Raw genomic sequence first — 21,612 nt, 5'->3', positions numbered from 1 at the left:
AATAAAAGTTCAAAAAAGCAACCGCTAGATAGAGATAGTAAGTTTTGCGGTTCAAGAAATTTTAAGATTGCGCAAGATTTGTTAAATGACCATGCTTAAACGACATCAATAAAAGTTTGTACACAACCTTTATTTTCATAACATAGTCGATGAAGGCCGAAGGGGGCCCGAAAATAAATTGGTACCGGGCCCGAGAAATCCTGTCAACGGCCCTGATGAGGTATACCATCAGTTTTCTTGCAGTGATACAATGGCACCGTCCATTGATGTTCCATATTCGGCTTTTTAATTGTTCAGAATTAGTTAGGGTTTGTTCTGAACATTTTGTTATGAAAATCAATGATTAACTTAGACCGTCTCTTCACAGGCTTCTACCTTTTCACGTTCGTTGCTTATGCAATGCCTCACCTTAAGTTAAAAATAAGTAGGCCTACTTTTGATCTACAGTGGGAGAATAGTTACAAAGGGACGCAATACATTGGTTTGAGTGGTTGATGTTATCCCCGGGTTGATGGCATGGCTTGTGCAAGTTACCAAAACTACCCTAGTTCTTCCATGAGGCTGCACTAATTTTTCCATGTTTAGACCAGGTTTTCGTGTAGGAAGTATGCTTTGGTGGTGCTTTGACATACTAATAAGTTATGGAAGCGGATACTTATTTCCAAACTTGCTAGCAGACGTTCTAGTGGCAATTGTTCTGTGCATGTTGACGGGAAAAGTTCTTATTCCTGCATTGAAAAGTCATCAGTCAGCAAAGAATCTTGACAGGTTATTTGGCACTGATTCTAAGCATTGGTTTTATGGACACGTAAAAAAGGTAATTTAAAATGCATGGAAAATAAATTGAACCAGCTTTGCTAAATTTCTATTGTTAAAATACTTTTATTAAGTTGATCGATATGGATCAAGCGTAGAGCCGCAAACTTTTTCCGTGCAATGTCATGTGATAAGTGACGTAACAATCTCAAATGACGAAGATAATATTTCGAATTGTCAAGACTGAGATCCAATCCAAATAGCATAGAAAATAATTATATCAAAAAACTGTATGAATAAAGTAGCCAACAGGTTGTTAATTTTTTGTTTGATGACGATTCAGATGTGATGCAGTTTTGACTTTAATCTGCTCTGATTTGTTTGAGCAAAACAATGAAAACTGCTTTCTTTTACAAAAATTAGAGTTAATAGAAATGTTGCAACTAAATTGCAAGCCGGTTAGCCAGTAGCAGTTGGCGTATTTTGGCAAATTTCAGTTGACAAACTTTAGAAAGTATAGGCTTAGGCTTACCTGTCAGTTTATCAGAGTCAACGTTTTAATGTTTTTCTTTATTCGGTGGCTGAGCCTATCAACGTAACAGCTTCATTATGGTTTTGGTTGATCATAATTCAACAGCGCAAATGCCTAATTTCACATTATAGCCTGTTGATTAGCAAAGAGAATTTGCAATGTTTGGCTTGCAGCAGTGCAACAAATTTACTCGACTCTTTGCATTCATCTATCAACTAGTTTCTTCTGTCGTTGTTCAACTTAGGAAAATTTACTAACCGGCTCAGCGGCTCAGTGATTACTATCTGCACCACTATCGTTGGTAGGGTCGAATCAAAGAATTGTAATCTGTACCAATTGAGAATTTTACGTGAAGCAGTGAAGCTGCTGTTTAGCCAACAATGTGCTTACTGTTTAATGAATACAAAATTAGCAATTCTTTTCGTCCAGCATCATTTCAAGATGCTCATTGATGAGTGACAGAAACCTTTCAGAATATCCATAAATTTATTGATCTTTTTGATTTCTGATGTCATTGATCGTTTACTCACTTACTTTCTTATTTTATTTACTTACTCACTCCTTTACTCTTTTACTTGTTCACTGACCTCTCACTAATTCACTCACTCACACCTTATTCGCTCACTTAGCCTACTTACTTACTCACTCACTTTCTCACTTACTCACTCACTCACTCACTCGCTCACTCGCTTACTTACGTACTTACTTACTTACTTACTTACTTACTTACTTACTTACTTACTTACTTACTTACTTACTTACTTACTTACTTACTTACTTACTTACTTACTTACTTACTTACAGTATGGCTTTGCTGGAGAAGGATTCCTTAATTTATCTCGTATGCTCTGGAAGTTTCCACGCACACTTAACGTATGGCTAGGACCTCTCACTTCATTTGTGTACACTTTTCACCCAGACACAACCATTTCGGTGCTTGGAAGTGGAGGTAAAGAATTTCTATGTTTTCAAATTAAATTTAATTCAAAATAACAAAAAAAAATTTGTCTGTTGCTCTAATTTTTCAATTAATTTATAGTTGAAAATATTACAGTTAGGTCCTACTGCAAAATAGATTAAATTGATAATAAAAAGTCTGCAACAATCATTTTTAACCTTTGTATGTGGTTTTCGAATATAAAATTAGTCGCTGTTGTTGATACCGTTTTCCACAAACTATCTTTGAAGCACCAAAAAACGAGTTTGGGTATCGTTTCATGCGTCCTTGGTTGGGAGATGGACTTCTAACCTCAAAGGGAAAGAAATGGCAAAGGAACAGACGTCTTTTGACCCCAGCGTTTCACTATAAAATTCTGAGACCGTGAGTTTCCAAACAATTAAAAATTCGTAAACAAAACAATTGTATAAATTTCAATTTTATAACTACCTTTTTTTTGTAAATAGCCTACTAAAGTAGATTAACAAAAAAGAAAGATCTTAAAATGGTAGATAGACCTAAACTCATGTTCAGCAAACATTTCGAAAACGAAACTGTTTTCATTTTTAGTGCTGATGACAAATAGTGCCAACAGTACTTCAATGCCAATAGTATCCTATTGAAGATGAAAACACTGTAGTTCTCGAAACGTTTTCGAACAAACTATTTTGCTCTAAACTTCATTAGCTTGTTGAATAAACTTTTCAAAAATACAAATTTTTAAATAACGTGATTAATGGATTATCCTAATATACACAAGGCCAAGCATGCAATTTATTATGATATTATCAACTTTAAAATCTAATAAATACCGTTTGTTGTTCCACATTCTTTATCATTCTTTGAATACTGAAGACAATACAAGCTGCAGTTATACAAAAAATAGTTTTATATTTTTATTATGTTAAAAGTAATTTATGTTGCCAATAGGTATATCGACATATTTAATGAATGTACTCGGGTTCTCATTGAAAAGTGGAAAAATGAAGTTGGAAACCCAGTAGATGTAAGCGAGCCGTTGAGCCTGCTGACACTGGACACAATGATGCAATGCGCTATGTCTCAAAAGACTGATTGCCAGAATGTTAGGTGAGGCTTTATAAGTAGTCTATAATTTAGCACCAGACATTTCAACCATACGTAACAAACCTAAAGTGGTGTACTTCTTTGCTATTTTGAGGGTTGCTTCAGGTGTTTGTGATGGTAGATGTTTTAAATTTTGATTTACATGCTTTGTAATTTGTGTTTCGGTTCCTTGGTCGCTGGTGGTTGTTTTTGAAGGTCTTTGTTGAAAATCTTAAAGTGGTTCACTGACCTCTGATCGGAAAACTCCAAACTTGCAATTATCACGACAGGTTTTTGTAGAAATTAAATGAAGACTCTTTTCTTTGGTATCGTTCTTCCTGAACAAAACTTTAACCCATTTTTAAAATAACATGTTACAGAGCAAAGCATCCTTACATTGAGGGAGTGTCTGAACTCTCAGCTATTTTAGTTAAACGTCTTACAAAACCATACTACTTGTTGGATTGGATATTTTACCGAACTAAAGATGGAAAAAGATTTAATAAAGCAGCAGATTTCGTGCACTCATTTACAGAACAGGTCCGTGATTCATTGCAATGTTGATGCTCATAGTTAAAAAGCATTTTTTTTATGTAGGTAAAAGCTTTGCACTATTAGAGCAGGCCCAGTCACCACGACCCACTACATTTGGTTCCCACTTATTGTTAAAAGTGTTGTGGTCTTTAAATTTATCCGTTGACTACTAGCTCAAAGAATGAGTTGCACAAGCTACCGTAGTTGATTAGTTTTGAATCTTTATCTTTGAACTTACAAAGCTTTTGATAGGATATTCTTGGCAGTTTCGCATACTTGTAGAGGCTTTGAACCACTGACGCAGGCCCGGTTACCGAGATTGACAGAGTAAAGTTTCCGATTGTTGAAGTGTTGTTGCCGTGGAATTATTCATCCACTAGGTATACCGCTGAATGGAGAGTAGTCCTTGAAATGTGTTGCTCAAGCGCACACACAGAGAGCCGAACCAGCACCGCTTAATCTTGAGTCGGCGCTTATTCACTGAGCAAATGCTAAGAATCGAACCATTGGTGTTTACGTTAGATGTTACTGGTCCTTACTTAAAAAAATCTGGTTCTTATTCAAAGAGCAACAAAGGATAATCTTAACCGTGATCGAGTTCTTGCAATAATTCAACGATTTCTTCAGACATTTTAACTGATCTATTAACTTTCAGCTTATACAACAAAGACGGCGGGAAACAAGTGAAAAGAAAGTTTTGAAGGAAGAAGAAGAGTCGTTTGACTTCAAATCGAGAGACAATGAATTATTGGATTTCTTAGACATTTTAATCCAAACTAGGGTCTGTACCTGGAACTAGGCTTGCTTTAGTACAAATATTTCTTGTGCCTATGTAGATAAACGGACAATCAAAATAGTACTGATATTGATGATAACATATTGCATATTATTAGCTTATAAAAAGTATTTAAAATTTATAACCAATTTAATAAGGTTCCAGTGGATGATTGCACCGTTATTCCTGATAAAATTATCCAATAGGATTTATGTTTGCAACACGGCAAGTCACTGAAGACTTCACTGATCATTTCCTACGTTACATTAGTCTGTATATTTTAAATCAAGCTTTTTTTTATCATTAAGAAAATTTAAAGTATTAACTAAATCACAAATTTTTTTATACTCTACTTATTTATCACAAATATAAGTTTGTCACAAACGCAGAAGTTTTAAACCAGTTACACCAAGATAAGAAACTATTGAACGACATAACTCAAAGACAACTCAAATTTCTCGGTCCCATCATCAGGAAAGAAAAGTTTGAAGATCTCTGTCTAAGCGGTCGCCTTCTCCAGTAAAGTGCTCCTGGCAGACAACGAATGACATTTTTATCTAATTTTCAATAAAATAAATCAATCAGCCAACCAAGAACACTTTGGGATACTGCGCTTTTGGAAGTCTGTAGAATAGTAATGAATGATGCAAGACTTGATTTTTAACACAGTTTGAGATGTCAGTTTTGATAAATATTAGTATATTCACTATGTCTTACCATTTTAAAGTACACATAGCACTACATCTCACAGGATGAAGATGGTAAAGGTTTGACTGATCTTGAAATCCGTGATGAAGTGGACACTTTCCTGTTTGAGGGACATGACACCACTGCTAGTGGTGAGCATAAAAACAATCTCCAAAGTTACAAAAACGTTATTTTAAATTAGCCTGAATTTTACTTAGCGGTGAAAAGCCTATTGAACAGTATTAACCCCTTTAAGGTGGAAAGCCTTGTTTTGTGTTTAAATTGATATTTGCAAGGTATTTTGTGTAAAGTGGGCTGACTTATGAAAACTTTTATTCATTTTCACAATTGTGGTACATTTTCGTTAATTAGATCTTTTATAACATTGGTTTATTAGCCTACGTCCCATGATAAACTGTACAAAAGGATTTCTTTTAGTAAGTAAAGCGTTTGATTTTCTTTCTTCATAATAAAACAATTCTGCAGTGGTTGACCAAATCACCGACAGATGAAATAACATAATTTCATAAATTTAAAAACTAGAAAAATACCATTTTTTAAAAAATTGCTTGTTTGTTTTCTTTCAGGTTTAACATGGATTGTATATAACTTTTCTAAATATCCTGACCTACAAAAGGAATGCAGAAAAGAAGTGTTGTCTGTAGCCGGGGATAAGAAAAATGTGGAGTGGTAATCACAGTTTACATTAATAGGCCAACATCTTTTTTCTAAGTGGTCTAGATGGTTTTTCTTGAACTTTAAGTTCAGGATGTTTAAAAAAGATTTTTTGCAATAAACTAATGGGCAGATACGGAACTGTGTTGTTTTTAAAGGGATGATCTTCCAAAGTTAACGTATCTGACAATGTTCATCAAAGAAAGCATGCGCTTATATCCTCCTGTGCCATCAATAAGCCGGAAGTTAGAAGACTCACTTCAACTGTCTCACAGCAAAACCCCTGAGAAAGTGGTGCCTTCTGGCACTACCGTCACTGTAAATGTTTTTTGTCAACACAGAAATGGCAATATCTGGGAAGATCCACTGGTAAGATGTCTTTGTTTAATTTGTGCTAAACTTAACTCGTAGACTAGGCCTACGCGTGACCACAAAAAGTAACTACAAGTTTAACCGTAAAAAAATTAAGGTTTTAATTTAGTACTATTCAATGATATTTAAATGGACAATGTTTTTATACAAAGATGACACACAATAACTCCAAACGTCATCTGTAACTGAAAATATTTTACCTTTTTAGAGTAAAACTGGACCAAAGGCACAGCATGCTGATGGGGTTACTGAACATGAATAAAAACGCTTCTATGTAAGATAAAATATCTCTTTCTAGCAGTAAATGAAACCGAGATTGGCAAGTTTTTAAGAGCAAAAAATCTTAACCACTATGTTTTCGTCAACACAAAAAGCATTTCTTGCTTTCAGGTGTTTGACCCGGAACGATTTACACCTGAAAACGTTGCAAAGCGATCGCCCCATGCTTACATTCCATTTTCCGCTGGATCCAGGTATGAACCGTAACAAGATCTGATTTGTAGGATTCATCATCAACCTATTTTGATGATACAAGCCATAAATTATTCCTCACGTCGAGGGTGTGGCTTGTCTGTCTGTAGATAGGAAAGTTTTTTTCACCACACCTAGCTGTTCGTTGGGTTGACAGAGTCCATGTTCAGAGCTACAATGTCACGCTTTACGATGTCTTCCCAAGACAATTTTGTAGGTTATATTCCTGATCGATACGACAGTGGTTTTTATGTCCCTATTTGTGTGTTTTCTTTTTCACACACCAAAGTCTTTTGGGAATAAATGTTTAAATTTTTGTGAACCTCGTTTAGTTTGTTCAGTCACCTATACTGACCTCACATTAAATCAAACATGCAAAGACTGTTTCTATATCAGTACTTCCACTTTTTGATTTACCTCTTAGTTATGTAATAAAAAGCAATTTAAAATATTTTCTGCCACTGTCTACATGAAGCTCCTGTTTTACAGAAACTGCATTGGACAGAACTTTGCTATGAATGAAATGAAGGTTGTGCTATCGCAATTGCTGCGACGTTTTGAATTCTATCTCGATGAGAATACTCCAGAACCTCTTCCTATTCCTCGAGTTATTTTGAAAAGCAACATTGGGATTATTGTGAGGTTTAAAGAAGTGGAGTGAAGTTTTTTTATTTGACTCTGTACCACGATTTCAATCAGTTCTTAAAGTGACAAAACAATCAGCAACAAACTTTCCCATTTCAGTTCAATTTATTTCTAAAATTAAAAAAAAAAAATTGAATGCATTTGATTTGTAGCTGCTCAGCCTTGTGTTGATAGCCAAGAAGAACGCTCTGTTCTTCACAACTTGTTGTCATTTAAATGCTATGGAATAGAACGAAATATCAAGTTTTAAGCGTCATTCTTCTCAGTTTAGTACACGCTAGCAAAGTTTTCCTTTTTAATCACTTAAACCAACCAATGTAACAGATCAATTTCTTTTCTCATTGAAAGGTTTATTTTCAGTTTTTCTCTGGCGACGCTTTTTTAATGATGTAAATAATTGCGTTTGTTGCGAAACTTGAGCTAAATGTCTCAACAACTGCACACTTTAAAATGTATAATGATGTGAAAAAGCTTTTTAGAAAGAAAATGTTGCTTTTGTAAGACAAACAGCTCATCAAATGATAAGTTAATCAATCATTGGAATCTTTATGCTGATATTGAGAAGTGTTTTTCGAAGTTTAACGCTGGCAGTTTTGCATATTTTATAGTGACGACTTTCAACTACTGACGCAAGCCCAGTCGCACATTTACAAAAGGTTTTGTATAGTGTCCTATCTCAAAAATTAACCAATCAGAAACCGCGTCGATTTACGTCAGGAGCGATAGCGTGAAGAAGACACTCACGAGCAAGTCCGCGCTTTCGCAGAGTTGTGTTCTGTGTGAATGAATAGAACTGCAAAAAGACCATCTGCGCTTACAGTGAAGGCGAATTTAATTAAAAATTTTGTCAGTTATTTTATTGCATTGTGGTGACAACCTGCAGGTACTTGTCCACTTCCAAGCCAAAATGTTTCTCATATACACATGGAAATTCTGAAAGTTTGAAAAGCTGCTTGCTGTGGTTGGTATCCACAGCCTGAGCGAAACTTTTTTCTGTAGTAAGCTACATTGAATACCTTTTTATTTAAATTTATTTCAGTTAAATGACTAACTTTTTGGCTTTAGTTGAGCGACCAACTTGCAAACTTAACCTACCAGCCTGTTTGAGAGCTAATAAACCAGCAAACTCTTTTTCCAAGACGCAAAGACATTTTACAAGTGAAATAACGTAACAAAGCGGTGCGGCTTCTGAAACTTGATCTTTCTTTTATTGTAAGCCTCTTCCTTTATTGAAGACTTTTATCTAATTTCAGAACAAACTATTAATTATTAAACAAAATATCGTGATGGCTATGTTTTTACAAATGGGAATAGATAAAATCGTAATTTAATGTGGAAGACAAGAAAGAAAGTAACAGAAAAGAAACAAGTGAAGAGAGGGGCGTTCTTCCCGGCTATCAGCACAAGGCTGAGCACTCGCTAGTACAGCGAGCAGCTGCGATTCTTGCTACAAATCGGCTGCCGAGAAACAGAAAAGAAACAAGTTGTGGCAAGATTCAACCGGCTTCCACTGGTTTGCGCATATCGTGTATTTGGTATATCAGAGGCATAAGAACCGGCTGTTAAATCATTTAAAAGTACTTTTGCAAACTACGTAGCCTAAAGTACCGCATAAGCTTTTATGCAATAAATTCTACCACACTAGAAAAGGACTGTCGAATGGTAAGCAAAGAAGCCAAGCACAGCGAACTAAAGCGAGTATAGTTGTTACTCTTCTGAAAATCTTGTTGTATGTCTTTTTGTTGCATGTCGCGAATCGAAGTATGTTCTTGAAAAATAGAATTCATTTAAATAAGAACTTTCTGAGAATTTCAATAAGGGAGAAACAGGTTGTCAAGGATTTTTGGCGAGAAGCAGCCATATTTGCTTTAAAATAAGTTCTTATGTATTTTTTAACTGAAAGAAAAGTTTAGAGGAGAGACTTTTTTGTCATATCAAGTAGTTGAAAACTATACATTAAGTAGATGGGAGCGCAAGGTAGCCAATCTTTGTGTTGCTTTTCAAGCACGTCTTTAAGTGTCTTTCCAAAGATACAGTCGCCTGTCCTTGATCAGTGTCGAACTGACGCCCTTTCAAGTGCGTGCCAGTGTACGAGGAAACTTACAGATCATCAACTGAAAAACGGTATTGCTGTCTATAAACTGTAGAAACTGTTTGACAGAAGTTAAAATAACCCGGTGAGAAAACCGCTTCGTTTTCATATTCATTCAAAGTAGGCTATAGTTAAAAACGATGATTAGGTAAAGATAAAAATGTAAATATTTCCTTAATGTAGTTTGCGTCCTAATTGTTTGATATGCCTAAAGACTAATTAAACTTTTAGGTGAGCTCATATCCTGGCAAAAAACGTAGCCTACAAAATCACAAACTGGGCACCTTAGGCGTTTACAAATTGTTGTGTTTGCAACCAAACGATAGAATGGGTGAACTTGAAAAGCATTTTAAAGATGCTATTTCCAGCCAACAAACTTTTTTTCTCAAACCTTTGCTTACTGTAAGTCTGTAAGAAATACTGATTTTGCCTTTAGAGTTCGCTGCAACTGAGTGGTTGAGTTTTGATATATTTAACTGTAAGACGTAATGGATTTGTGGCCTCAACACCGGAAACAACTTTTTGCTTCACAAGTAGTTTCTTTCAATTTGATGTTGCTTTGTTGCTTCACAATTACTGAAAGAATTAGCGCCACCTCCACAAAGGGACATAACAAAAGTAACTGCCCAGGGGGATATTATCGCGTGAAACCACTCTCCCGGAAATTGCCTGGAGACAGAGAACACACTGAACAATCCAATTGCTACAAATTTTTTGAAGAGCGCTATACATTTCAGGTAAAAATGTGACATGGTCTCTTGTCATTCTGGATCAGTTAGGCTACCAATGCGACCACAGTGTACCAGTGTACAGTAACATACGCAAGGAGGGAGACATTGGGCCATGTCCTTCCCTCACTTTTCTAAAATTTTGCAACAACTTGCACGGGATATAAGATATAAAAGTATTAATTTTTATCAAAAAATGTCAAATTGTGTCGATTGCTCCACTTCTTCGTTGCAAAACCCAGCAGTTCGCTAATGACAGTGTCTATTATAAGTTATGTAGGAAACGCTTTTAGTTCATTTTTATATTTATGTTCTTTGACATTGCTGTTGGTTGTTCTTTTATAAGCTAGACTTGCATTCGATCTTTATTATTTTGATTGCATTTTAGACCTTATCGATATCTTTTAAAACTTTCTTATTGGTCAAGTTTATGAAAATGCGATGATTTCACATAGAAAATCAGTAGGTCCGATGTATCTAGAGCAGTGTCCGTTGCATTGGCGAGTGGTGAGAGCCCTGGTATGACGCTCAAAATGCGCCGATTCGGCACCGCTCAAAAGCATGTGGAATGTGGATAGTTATTTCACAGGACACGTAATGACATGTTTAAATATAAAGACGAAGATTAGCTTCATTTTCTTTTTATACACTTCATCGAAATCTTCAACCACCAGGACAAAACAATCTTGTTAAAATCGACCGTGAGCGGTTTTCTTAATTAACAATAATTGGTTGGTTGGTTGGTTGGTTGGTTGGTTGGTTGGTTGGTTGGTTGGTTGGTTGGTTGGTTGGTTGGTTGGTTTTGAATCTTTATCCTGGGACTGACAAAACCTTAATTGGTTATTCCTGGTATAGTTTTGCATACTTGTAGAGGCTCTTGACGCAGGGCCGGTTACCGAGATTGGCAGAGCGAAGTTTTCCGATTGTTCAAGTGTTTTTGCTGGGGAATTATTCCATTTACTAGGTGCCGCTGAATGGAGAGCAGTCCTGAAAATGCTTTGCTCAAGCTTGCAGCCCAGAGGGTCGAGCTTACGCCACGTGATCTTGAGCCGGGCGCGTAATCAACCAACTGCTCGTAAACCATCACTAACATTGTTTTTGAATCTGTGAAAAAGACAAGCTTTATGTTTTCAGCAAGCAATTGAGACATGTAGAAGCATCAACGCCACATTAGCTGCACCAAAAGACTCCGCAGTAGCTGCCGGACTGGCTCAGTTTGTCGTGAAAAAAAACTTATCACCAAAGAGGTTTTGGATCGAACTCAGTGGTCAAGTAAGTAATGTTGCAAAGATGTAAAAGTCCCATACTTGATTCAAGTGTTGGGTATGAGAAGATAAGGTTCTCATTATACTAAGATTTCGGCACTAAGGAGAGTATAGGGTGGCCAGTTCCTTTCTTTCTGCCACCTTTACTTCAGCAACTACACCCACCAAATTTATTACACCCTGGGTAGAGGTGAGCGGCGTTTTCAACAACCAGCTGAAGCCGGGAGTTGAACCAGGTTTGCATGCATTTTGCCTTTAGCATGGTGAAAGCTTTATTTCGTTTTAACTTTTGTCAACATACAGTACTAGCTTATAAGACCACTTTCGTCGGCCGCATAGCGGAGTGGTGAGAGCCCTAGAACGACAATTGAAAGGGCGCCTGTTCGACACCGCTCAAGAGCATGCGGCTTTGTCTTTGGCAGGACACTTAAAGGCATGCCTGAAGCAGTGCCGGTCTTAGGGTATTTCGGACCCTGTGTGTAATATGCTTTGCGGGCCCAAATGACAATGATCCAATTCAGCAGCGTAGCTAAGTATTTTGAAAGGGGAGGGGGGTGGTTTGACGGTCAGCGGGCGAAGCCTGATGGCGTGATCACCGAAGGCGACACCCAATGGCGGGGGTCTGGGGGAACTCCCCCAGAAAATTTTGAAAAATTAGTTTGAATTTGGGGCATTCTGAGAGCATGTTTACCAAAAATTTGGGTATGAATATTACTGTAAAGTGGTGCTGTCCGGTGCATAGCAAAAGGATAAGATCATGCTTTCTTTGGCATTGAAGCTATGTCTCTATGTTGTCTGGATGCAACCTATTTCGTCCCCTGAAAAGATCGAGAGAAATTTTGAAATGTTTGCGGCAACTCCGATCAGCGACTTCGGCTCTGTTGTTTTTTCTCGATATTTTCAGGGTACGAAATGTTTAGGGGACAAAATAGGTTGCACCCATTGAGTCTTTTTGTTTTCTTGTTGCTAATTCCTTTGTTGAATTCACTTGTTGAATTTTTACATTGGAAATGACAAAATTACTGCATTTTCTGAGTAAATTGAGGGCCCCCTAATTTGCGGGCCCTGTGCAGTGTGCAATTGCACGGCTTGCACACCCCAAAGACCGGCACTGCCTGAAGGTGGTAGAGAAGATTAGCTTCCTTGCCTTCCCGTCCACTTAATTTAAATCTTTAACCACCACATGTAAGCCTGGATACGACAAACAAAAACAAAAAGCAGACCATTTTAGCACTTGACATATTACACTGTTTTCAAATTACACCTAAAGGTTAAATCATTCGTAGGCTTATGATATGAGCGTTAAACCTTGTAAGGACAGCTTTGGCTCGCAATGCGAGAACCGTATCAAACTTATTTGGACTAAATATCTAGTAGCCTAAGTTATTAGAACAATATTTGCCTACGTGAATGCCCACATGTTTGGTGATGGATTCAAGTTTTATTATTCAGTTCAACTCCTCTATAAGACAGTTAGGTATAATGGGCTTAACTTTCGTGAAGCTAAAGCTACAGCTTGTTCAGCTTCATGGATAATCCGGCATTGGGTGGAAAGCGTTTTGTCGGTCCAGGAATAGCTATTCTGTCATTGTTATGCCAATACAAGTTTTGCAAAATAGGCTAATAACTTATCAACTTATACTACTTTGTTGACAGGACGAAGAAAGTTATGTAAGGTGGCTTGAACAGCCTTCGAAAATGCTGTTTCCCCCGCCATGGCAAACTGAAGAATCAGATTTGAATTCAGTAAGCTTAACTGAAAGCAGGAGCCCACAAGACTGCAATAAAATGGCTATTTGGGTAAAAACTACTTTAGCGCGGTTGTAATAAGCAATATAAAAGAATATAACAATTCTTGATACAACCAGTTCGTTACAAATGTCATTAAATTTACTGTGGAAGTGTTTGTTTCAATTTCCAGGAATGATAAAATTAATCAAAATTATACATTTTGTTAGCGTTAACTTTAACAAATAAAAATTACGTATTGTATTCAGCACTGGATCTAGGGGGTTGGACATTAGTTCATTTCCTATCCGAAAAAAAGCAAATGTTTTTCATAATTTGGTCAACCACATAGAATTTATTTTTTCTCACTGTTTAGGGCGTTGGTTACAAGTTCCTAACCCAATGTATACAAAATCCCAAGGAATCAGATACAATTTTTACTGAGTCCATGAATAGGCATTGATGTTAAAACCAGGCTGAAATTCAAGCTCTGAAAGCTGTACATCTAAGAATAATCTTAATAAAGATTATAACGTTTCTAATATCGGCACGGTTAAAAATGCAAAGTCTTTGACTAAAAAGATTCAGAACCACACTGGTTTAGAAGCAAGTAGGTTAACCAGGAAATTAGACTTTTTGTTATTGTGATGAGCTTTTTGAGCTTTGCTGGGTGTTTTCAAAATATAGAAGATTTTTATGAGTTTTGCAAATTTGTCAAAATTGAGGAATTTTATTGATTTTGACAAAAACCCATGGCGTAGGCTAATTTTGAATCGAAATTCAAGTAAATCCTTTTTTGTGTTTTTCACAATGGTAACCTTAAGTTCTTTACCAAAGACACAATCGCTCATCCTTTCTAAATGTCGAAAACATGTTTTCGGACAATATTTTTCCGAATAATTTCAAACGTTCTACAGTAGTGGATAATGGAAACAAATTAAGTTTCTCTTTGAATCAGTTAGGAATGTAATATCAAGGAACAACACTTCGACTAAAATTAAATAAATAATTCAAGCAATAGACGTTGATGGAATGTCTCTACTTTAAAGCGTCTATACCAACGTCGGTATGTTATCATCTCTGAACATAATTTCTAAGACAGCACTTTATTTATTAATCAATTTGGTCGATGATATAAATAATTTAGTTATTCTGAGCAAAATTTCACAAAACAGCTTGCGTGATAAACCGTCGATATGTTGGCAAGTATATTACATGACATGAAATAGCCTAGCTAGATGATACAAATTAAGTGCAAAAATTGCAGCTCCCTTAGGAAAGCATTACGACAACCATATATGTTTCAAATGTCCCAATCGATGCTATTTCTTTTAACATCATTTAAAGCATTAATGCAACAAGATTTTTCAGAGTATGCTAATGTGGTTAAAACATCAATTTTTTAAGCAAAATAAAAACAAAGAGATCATTTTGTACAAACAGGTTTTTGGATCAAATAATTCGGCTAAATGGTACGATATTGTTTGCAAACGGAGAGAAGCCTTTATTTGTCAGGCAGAAACGTTTGCTTCTGATGACACTAAATCTGAAGTTAAAGGCAAGTTACGTGCAAGATACACAACCTATGTTCAACTGTAACGTTTGTTTATTGAGTGGTGCTAAATCACTGCTATGTAACAATGCAAAAACCTGATGTTAAAGTATATGCTACTGGTCTAGTTGCAAGGCTATAGTTGTATCTTTTGAACAGACACCAGATTACCCCTTTCAGAAGAACATAGGCTCCATAGATGATCATAAATAATTAACTTATACGAGATGTAAATGATGCATAATTTTCTTCGCTCAGAATAATGTATGAAATTATTTATTATTGTTATTAGTTCGATCACAAATATATTTGTTTGCGTATTAATATTCATTGATTGTTTCGTAGCATCATCCTACACTTGGAACACTCCGGAAAACTTGGGAACTCTTATAGATGCCGGAGGAAACGCAATTTCTGAAACGACATGGGACGATGAAGTATGATAAAGTGACTCATTTGTTTTACTTTTCTAATATTGAAGTGAGCGACAAAAAAATAATTGAATATTGTAGGAACCTAGATAAAAGAAGATTAGAGCTTTAGAAACCATTTTTTAGAAAAGTTAATCAAAATCACGTAAGCTTATTTTTGTATTAGTGTGATTTTTGACATAAGTTTGCAATTCGTATCCAAGAGAGTCTGAGAAACTTCTGAGCAAGAATGCATTAATTTGCTTTGTGTTAGCTCATTGCTATCGCCTTTAAAACTAACTTTTTGAAAGCGAAACAACTGTTTGTGCATTCTAAATCTTTGTAAAGTTTTCTCATCCATTCTGCTTATCGGGGTGTTGATATATCATTGTAGTCATGACCGGGAGTCATGATAGCAAACTATTTTATTTCAGACACGATACAGGCATAAATTAAAATGATACAATGTGATAAGATCGCTATGGCATATTATATTGACGTGGTATTACCAAAAACATCTTGTCAATTTCTAAAAAATTCCAGTTTTTAAACTAGTGAGGTTTTCGAGCCAATCTCATTAATACTATTTAATCTTTTAGATTGACTTCATTGTCTCAAATACTCAATCACACAACAACAGTTTTCTAATGCTTGGTAAGTTTCAAAATATCATCATCCATTCGGACGAACTGGAAGCTATCAACATAGTTTCTCCAAACATCCCTGTTGCTCATCAACTTTGACAATTCATGTTTTTCTACTCCAATGTCTACTGTAATTTATGAAGAAAGGTTCTTGCTTGTCGATTCCTTTTCCTAATGCCATAATTTGGTTCTCCAAGAAGAATATTACCAATTTCTTGTTGACTTTTAAATCTGTGATTTTTCCTGTAATCTCCGAATTCTGATAGTGTCAGTGAGATGTTGCAGATCACCGTAAAGGTGTTTATGTATGAAATGTTGCTTTCAGTCAATGTCGGGTTCCAAGTTATAAACGTTTTTGAATATTTGATTTCAACTCAGTATTCATTCGCTTTTACAAGGAATAAAATTATTCCATTGCAAAGAGCAATGAACGTACAAATTGGAATGAATGTGAATTTCATGGCTTGTTTTCAAACAGTCACTAATATTTTACTTGATACAGTCATTTTATTTTGTTCGGCTGTAGATGTGCTGGGATTTAGAATTTTGGCAAATGCAGGAAACTTTATCAATTGATTTTTAATTGTTTATCTAAAGGAGGAAGTTCATTAATCTAAATAGTCTAATAGTCTTTTTATTATTATAGAAAACAATAACCATCTACCTGTTGAAGTGGTTAGCTATGTTTCAGCCACTAACGTAGAAAATAAAACAGCGATAATCGAAAGTGCCCAGACTCCAGGTAGGTAAAATAATAAGTTTCAGTTGAAAGTGTAGATTTGTTGACTGTTGGTACGCTATCATATGACGGAGTCAACTTGAGTTACGTTTAAAGTAAATTGAAGAAAATATACTGTAATATAACCACTTCATAACACGTCTAATGAAAAGGATGTATGCATCATATATATAACTAAAACCATTACTGCAAATGTGAAAAATGAACAAATTTGTGCTTGAAAGTTTTTTTAAGCATTGCAAACTGTTGTTAATTGTAGACTCAGGAGTAATTCATGGTGATGTTCCATAAATGAAACTAAATTTTTTTGGAGTTCAATTTTACGTTTTGTGGAATTTATTGCAGCCGTTTCTCAGCAAGCTTTCAAGAAAACGATGCTTCTGAGCTTACAAACATATTGGCAGGCGCCGGGCGTTCTGGTCCAAAATATGGAATATATACATGTTCCAGTAACGTTAAGAAAATTTAATTTGAAATGAAGCTAATTCATTGTTCCTTTGCAGTGTAAATTTGCATAGTAAAAAAAACGCAAACAAATCATGTTTGCAATGATTAAGGCCAATAAACAATATTATACTGCATTTGCATAAATTTTAGAAATTTGCTACAAAAGTATTGCTACCGAAAATTTTACAGGCGATGCAATGTGTAGTTTGGACTGCAAAGCTGGAATGATGCGGGCAGCTTGTCCTTTAGCTATCTTCCCACTTATGAAAGATTCTTCTGTGATTCTCAACAATGGAAATTGCCGACCTACTCGAAATAGAACTCTTCTTTTAATACATATTACCCTTAATTCATGTGGGATTCAAAAACAGGTGTTTATGTAGTTGGGCAGACTAACGTGAGACCGTCAAATTGCAACAAAAGCATTTGACTAATTGCACGTTGTGTAAAACAGTTTGGCTATAAGCTTTGATACTTTTGCCCATGAGCTCTATCCAAGGGGGTGAGGAGGGTTATCACTTCCCACTCATTGGAGTGGTTGGAATGACTAAGACGAGTTGAAAGTTGTTGTTGAAATGACTATGACGATTTTAGTTTACTGTCCAAAAATCACTCTTCTCTCCCTCCCCCCCCCCCCCCGAATTCTAATAGTGGATAGAGCCCCTGCTTTTGCCACAACGATTGTAAACATTTTAAAATAGGTTAAGCAAGCTTCAAATTATGAGAACTATAGAATGAGAACTATAACATTTTCATCTTCAGACGTAACATACAGTAGATGCGGTTGTGAATGAACCAAACGCAACAGTTATAATTTTTCAAAGTGAATGCTGATTTCCATGTTTGTCGCAGCATCTCCCTGAGGGCCATGTATCCTTCCGCAGTACTATACACGTCATCAATAAGTTGTCTCCGAAAACTTCGATATCAAGGCCACAACAGGTTTCGAAGATTACCGAGATGGCGGTATTGGAATGTCGTTATCCGCAGTCAAACGCTGTACGTTAATCGTACATTAGGCTACTCTAAAATCTAAGCAATTCCGTAAATCCTAGAGTTTATGCTGTTATCAAATACTTTGATTGCATTTTAGTTAAATGAGTCTGAAAGACTACATTTTGTTGCGTTTGCATGTCTTTTCTTAGTGTTTAATATGGCATGGTTGTTAATTATTTACACTGATAATGTTGCAGTTAATCTAGGCTTATGTGTTACACTACAATCAATTCCTGTGCTCACTACGTAAACCTACAAACCTTATGCCTTATCAATGCTTTAATGTTTATCGAAATTCACTGTCAGCTCGGGCGGTCAGTATAACTGACAACTCATGAGCAAGTGATCAAAAATATTTTTCTCTAAAATTCATTATATCTTGTGCAGTAATCTACTGCAAGCCATAACATAGAGGAGGACAATGCATTAACAATAACATTGTTTTACATTTTCAGCAACGTCTTCTGTTGGAAGACAACTGGCCAAATCAAGTTACAGTTGAAAGTGATTCGGTATTTCCACATGTATTTCTTCTTTATAAAGATGATAGCTATGAATGTCCTTTCTACCTTGAAGATTTTCCAGTGCGTATTGAAAGATCAAACAGATTTAATTTTGAGGTGTGAACATTTTATAAGTTAGCTTAATAGGCCTAACAACAATGTGTTTTTATAGCGCTAAGTCCATAGCAGATATGCGTTGCTCTCAGCCCTTCACAAGGCAGACTGTGCAGCCTAACCGTAGCTTATAGAGGTGCAACAGAGTAAGCAACATTATTACTCTGAATCCATTCCTTTACTGAGTTCCAAGCCAAAATATCCTCTTGAAAAGTGAAAGTTTATTCTAATCCTTCTGCATGCACCGCAATATAAACTCTATTCGGTTTGGTTTTGTTTTGTAGCCACGTTTCACTCAAGTGTCGCTCTAGTCTAGTTTAATCCCACTAGCTCTGTAGCTAATTAACAATAAATTAGGCATATTTCGCGATAGATACCAAAACAGCAGAATAGCATCATAATAACATCACAATACAAAATAATGACAACATAACGACGTTAATAATAACAATATGACGTGAATACTGTATTTTAGCTTTGTGCTACTGAATCTTTCCTAATAGCCGCAATACAAGCAAAAGACTGGTTCAGTTTCCACAAGTTTTTTCCGGAGAAAGTTATTTTTTCAAGTGGATAACGGTAACGTAAAACGTGTAATTGCTTTACAACAATTTCTTGCTCCTTTAATGTTTTTAATTAAATTCCCAAAGGTTCGCTTGACTGCAGCTGGTCATAATCTTGAACTCCATCCAATCAGCTGCATAGCGACATCTACTGTGAATGTTGAAAGCAGAGAAAAATACAAACTTATAGAAAACGGGTAAATATTATCTTCTATCAGTACGCTCGTTGTGCAAACAAGTTTAAAGTTTGACATTTTACAGTAACTTATAGTTGTACTTATTGCATTTAATTTCGGAAACGTTATTTTTACAGTTGCATTCTCGATCCTACATTTGAGATTGAGCCACGAGACACTTTAAAGGTGTCGCGATTCAGCGTACTTGCTTCTCAATTTCTTAATTATTTCAGTACAGTAAGTATGACGATTCAATGCTGAAAAAAAATTAAAAATTATTAATAGTGCAATTTAAAATCACATTTTTGCTTTTGATATATATACTGTAATTAAGTTCTCTCTCACATAAAAGGACAACAGAAATAGCTTACCTTAAATCTACATAGATTAAGTAGTTTTTACGTAACTTTAATGGCTTTTAAATGCAATGCAGTATAAAATTTTGGCTTTCAGATTTACGTTCATTGTGAACTAATAGTGTGCATTGTTACCAACGAAAGCTTCCAACGATGTCCACACGAATGTGAAACTAATTCGGTTCAAAAAACAGACACCAGTATTGTAAGTTGCATGAGCGTCTTGAGAATTTACAGCAGTATTTTTAATGCAGGCAGTGCCTACTGTAGTTGTTCTGCACAAAACTTTACTTTGGTACACGACGCTTTTCTATGCAAGTTTTTACTCCTATAATTACATTGATATTGACACATTGGTCACTAAAAAGAAGCTACATAGCCTTCTAGTGTCAATGGTAAATCAGAGGATGTGGTAACTTCTGATTGATTATGTTACTATTTTAGTAATTACAGATTATCGCTAATAATGTTATCATATTAGGACATACAAAAATAAAGTAATAAAGTAAACGTTTTTGGCGCAGTACTGCACCCATGTCAGGACAAAATTATTCACCAACAGCACAACGCAACATTAGACATAAGAATAAAAAGTCGAAGTTATAATAGTCGATGAGATAAACTGATCAATGCGTAGTGATAAGTCACTAACATACTATTGTTTGATATATTATAACGCCTGACAGGAAAGGCTTCATGCTTTTTTGTTTTTAACTCAGACCTACCATTAAATTTGCTTTTAAATTTATTAATCAAACAGTTATCGTACCAAGCTGCTAGCTGCACATGATTCAATGTGATTTTTTTTTTCATTTTTTCGAACTTTCCAGTAGCTTTCAAACTGAGTTTCTGATTGTTCATGTTGCTATTCCTTTATCTCGCTTTTGTTATTCAGAAAACCGCGGAAAGAATAAAACGAATATCTACTTTTCTGGGTCCTATCATTGTAGAGTCAAATGAACAAATTTTGGAGTGAACTGCAACATTGCAAGATGAAAGAATGTTTAAACAAAGATGGTCTGGTCAGTGACCACCTTATAGCCTACACTCTCGTTTATGTCGAAGACTTGAAAACCATATATTTTCTTAGCCCTATGTTCGGTGACCAGTTTCACCTTTAGTTTGACAGCTACCATCCGCAAATATTGCGTGGACCTCACTCCAAGGGATATTGAAATATTCTGTGATTGGTCTCCACATTAACCCAAAGATGCGCAATCAGGGTCAAATTTTCCCTGCAAGCGCAATTTTTGCTTATATTTGTTTAGTAAATGCATTCATCGGCTCAGAATTTTCTAATTTCTTTCAAATGTGGAACAAATGTAGAATGCAAAAACCCATTGATGTCTTTATGATTTCCTGTTGTTGTTGTTTTTTAACGTAATAAATAAACCAATTGGTTAACCAACGCAACATGGCAAATCTAATTTTATCATTTTGTTTTGTGATATAAGAGAAACTGACTAATAAAGCTGCTCATTTTCATCAAAAATGCATTAGGGTCAAGGTAACCCTAGTCGTGAAAAGTGCGGAACCAAAATGGTTGTGCATCCTAGAGTTAAATAACAAGGCAACATGATGTACGATTCGATCTTAACAAGCTATTTACAATATAGTTGCATTTTCTGGCATATACGAGTATTATTCCTACGTGTAATAGCTCATCGACTATTGTGAGTACTCTTTAAGACATATCATGATATGGCGCTGAAATGCACACGAAATAGGTTGTCTTTCTAGGTATTCAATTCACGTGATTCAAATCTTCGGAATCAAGTGACAAACCATAGACACCTCGATGTGGTTTCTATGCAATGGCGTAGCGTGACGATTTTTTGGGTGTTCAGGTT

At 35.7% G+C, this 21,612-nt stretch overlaps 2 protein-coding genes across 3 annotated transcripts; both read left to right on the top strand.

Moving 5' to 3' along the window:
* Positions 1–508: 508 nt before the first annotated feature.
* Positions 509–7,693, top strand: LOC145777245 (cytochrome P450 4F2-like). Of its 2 annotated transcripts, XM_082588576.1 has the most exons (11): positions 509–817; positions 2,093–2,237; positions 2,477–2,609; positions 3,156–3,314; positions 3,671–3,830; positions 4,480–4,605; positions 5,351–5,438; positions 5,874–5,976; positions 6,120–6,330; positions 6,724–6,806; positions 7,294–7,693. In XM_082588576.1, the coding sequence occupies exons 1-11, from the start codon at positions 578–580 to the stop codon at positions 7,463–7,465; spliced, it is 1,620 nt and encodes a 539-aa protein (XP_082444702.1). In that variant the 5' UTR covers positions 509–577; the 3' UTR covers positions 7,466–7,693. The 2 variants fall into 2 exon arrangements, with proteins under 2 accessions (XP_082444702.1, XP_082444703.1); XM_082588577.1 differs by lacking the exons at positions 6,724–6,806; positions 7,294–7,693 and adding an exon at positions 6,542–6,648.
* A 2,175-nt stretch (positions 7,694–9,868) lies between these two features.
* On the top strand, positions 9,869–21,082 carry LOC145776787 (oncoprotein-induced transcript 3 protein-like). Its single transcript, XM_082588013.1, has 14 exons — positions 9,869–9,943; positions 11,404–11,541; positions 13,191–13,334; positions 14,706–14,820; positions 15,160–15,251; positions 15,824–15,878; positions 16,515–16,610; positions 17,244–17,425; positions 17,907–18,053; positions 18,506–18,670; positions 19,318–19,427; positions 19,544–19,643; positions 19,860–19,967; positions 20,658–21,082. Exons 1-14 carry the CDS (start codon positions 9,869–9,871, stop codon positions 20,736–20,738), a joined length of 1,608 nt encoding a protein of 535 aa, XP_082444139.1. The 3' UTR covers positions 20,739–21,082.
* The last annotated feature ends 530 nt before the right edge of the window (positions 21,083–21,612 follow it).

The sequence above is a fragment of the Aplidium turbinatum genome, chromosome 9 (genome assembly GCF_918807975.1).
Source record: "Aplidium turbinatum chromosome 9, kaAplTurb1.1, whole genome shotgun sequence".
In the NCBI taxonomy this organism is placed as follows: Eukaryota; Metazoa; Chordata; class Ascidiacea; order Aplousobranchia; family Polyclinidae; genus Aplidium; species Aplidium turbinatum.
Note: the sequence above shows the minus strand (reverse complement) of the source record. Positions and strands in the feature narration are given on the sequence as shown.